This window comes from Lipotes vexillifer, unplaced genomic scaffold, assembly GCF_000442215.2.
Source record: "Lipotes vexillifer unplaced genomic scaffold, Lipotes_vexillifer_v1.1 scaffold443, whole genome shotgun sequence".
Taxonomy (NCBI): domain Eukaryota; kingdom Metazoa; phylum Chordata; class Mammalia; order Artiodactyla; family Lipotidae; genus Lipotes; species Lipotes vexillifer.
The window spans coordinates 383,441-385,102 of record NW_006779163.1 but is presented as its reverse complement, the minus strand read 5'-3'; the positions used below and the strand labels follow the sequence as shown (position 1 = coordinate 385,102).

Genomic DNA, 1,662 nt, shown 5'->3' with positions numbered 1-1,662 from the left:
CGCTCCGCGGCATGTGGGATCTTCCCGAAACGGGGCACGAACCCGCATCTCCTGCATCGGCAGGGGGGGGGGGGGGGGGCGGGGGGGCCGGGGAGCGTGGCGGAGACTCAGGTCTCGTCCTGGGCCTTCTGCCCCCGCAGCCGACCCCTGCCAGAACACCCCGGCTCTGGGCAGGGCCATCCATGCCCGGCCCGACCTCGACGGGGCCTTGGGGCCATGCCTGCCGCCCCCCTACACCCGGACCATGCTGCACCTGTTTGCGGGGCCCTCAGTGGCCCCCTCCGACCCCTCCTCCAACACCTGCCAGGGCCTGAGCCTCAACTGGAGCCTGGGGGACCCTGACGTCGAGGTGGTGCATGTGGCCACCGGGCGTGTGAAGGCCGAGTGAGCGGGGCCCGGGGAGGGGGGCGGCGGGACGGGCGCCTGGCGGTGGGCGTCCCCGGCCCCCTGCCCATGGGGAAAGAGATCGCATCTAGCCGCCAACCTCTTACCGGTAATGTGACCCACCCCGTGACCCTCCCACCGGATTGCCACGGCGTGGAGGTCGTGTGCGGGGCGTGGAGTGGGCCTGTTAGTTTTGTCCTCCCTTGCCCTCCCCCGACGTTCGGTCCCTCTCTCTCCATCCCCAGCGCTGCCCTGGGGCCTCCCTCTCGCCTCTGCAAGGCTGCCTTTCTCTGGACCTTCCGCCAGGCTGCCCGTGCTCTCGGGATGTCCCACCTCCTGGCCTTGAAGACCTACGAGGCAGCCAAGGTCAGCTGCTTCCCTGCCCGCAGCCCCCTTTCTCCTGCACCCCCAGCAGGCACCCTCTCTCCACCGTCTCATCTCCCGCCCTAGGCTGGGCCCTACCAGGAGGCTCGCCAGCAGCTGTCTCTCCTCCTGGACCAGCAGGGCCTGGGGGCCTGGCCCTCGAAACCACTGGTGGGCAAGTTCAGAAACTGAAGCAGACACAGACGTCCGGGCCCGAGGTCCCTGAGCCCAGGCGGGGCCTGCTGGAGGAGGGCCGTTTCTGGGCGGGGGCACGGGGCGGGGGAGGGTGGCGCACGGGGGCACAGTGTGAAGCTGGGGCTGGAGGGAGGGCCTGGCGCGCTGGAGAGGTGGGGCGGCTGCATATTCGGGGCTTGCATAAAGAAGCCGTTTCTGGTGGTTCTGTGTGTTGTCAGCTTTCTGGCGGGGAAGAGGCGAGTCGTAGCCCCTCGGTTTGTGAAGGGAGAAGCCCCCGTGGTGGCCGGGGCTCGGCTGGAGCCTCCTCACAGAATCACTGCGTCGTCGCCCAGCCTGCGCGCCTGGGGGCGGCAGTGTGGTGTCTCGGGCGGCGGGTGTGGGAGCCTGTCCTCCCTGGTCTCCTTCCTTTCCCAGGGCTTGCCCGGCAGGGTGCGGGGAGAAGGGTGGCACCTGGCCAGAGGAGGCAGCCACGAGGCCCGTAGAGCCAGCTGGGTCCGGCCAGCCGCTGCCAGGAAGGGTGGCTTTGGGAGAAGAGGCGGGTCCGGGCGGGCGGCAGCCCAGTTCCTGCCCTCCGCGTCCTCTGGGTTCCCGCGAGTGGGTGGGGCAGCGCTGGGCGCCAGCAGGAGGCTCACGCAGAGCTGAGCGCAGGCTTTCTCCGGCCGCCCCAGCTGTCTCACCGGCTGAGGCTGTGACCGGCCCCGGACCCCGTGCCCGCCCGGG

At 70.7% G+C, this 1,662-nt stretch overlaps 1 protein-coding gene across 1 annotated transcript in view; it reads left to right on the top strand.

Moving 5' to 3' along the window:
- ADAD2 (adenosine deaminase domain containing 2) overlaps positions 1–939 on the top strand; it is a 6,178-nt gene extending 5,239 nt beyond the window's left edge. The window contains exons 8-10 of the mRNA XM_007452553.1: positions 141–384; positions 630–750; positions 835–939. Coding sequence (XP_007452615.1) covers positions 141–384; positions 630–750; positions 835–939 — 470 coding nt within the window. The remainder of the gene's footprint in view (positions 1–140; positions 385–629; positions 751–834) is intronic.
- Positions 940–1,662: the final 723 nt, after the last annotated feature.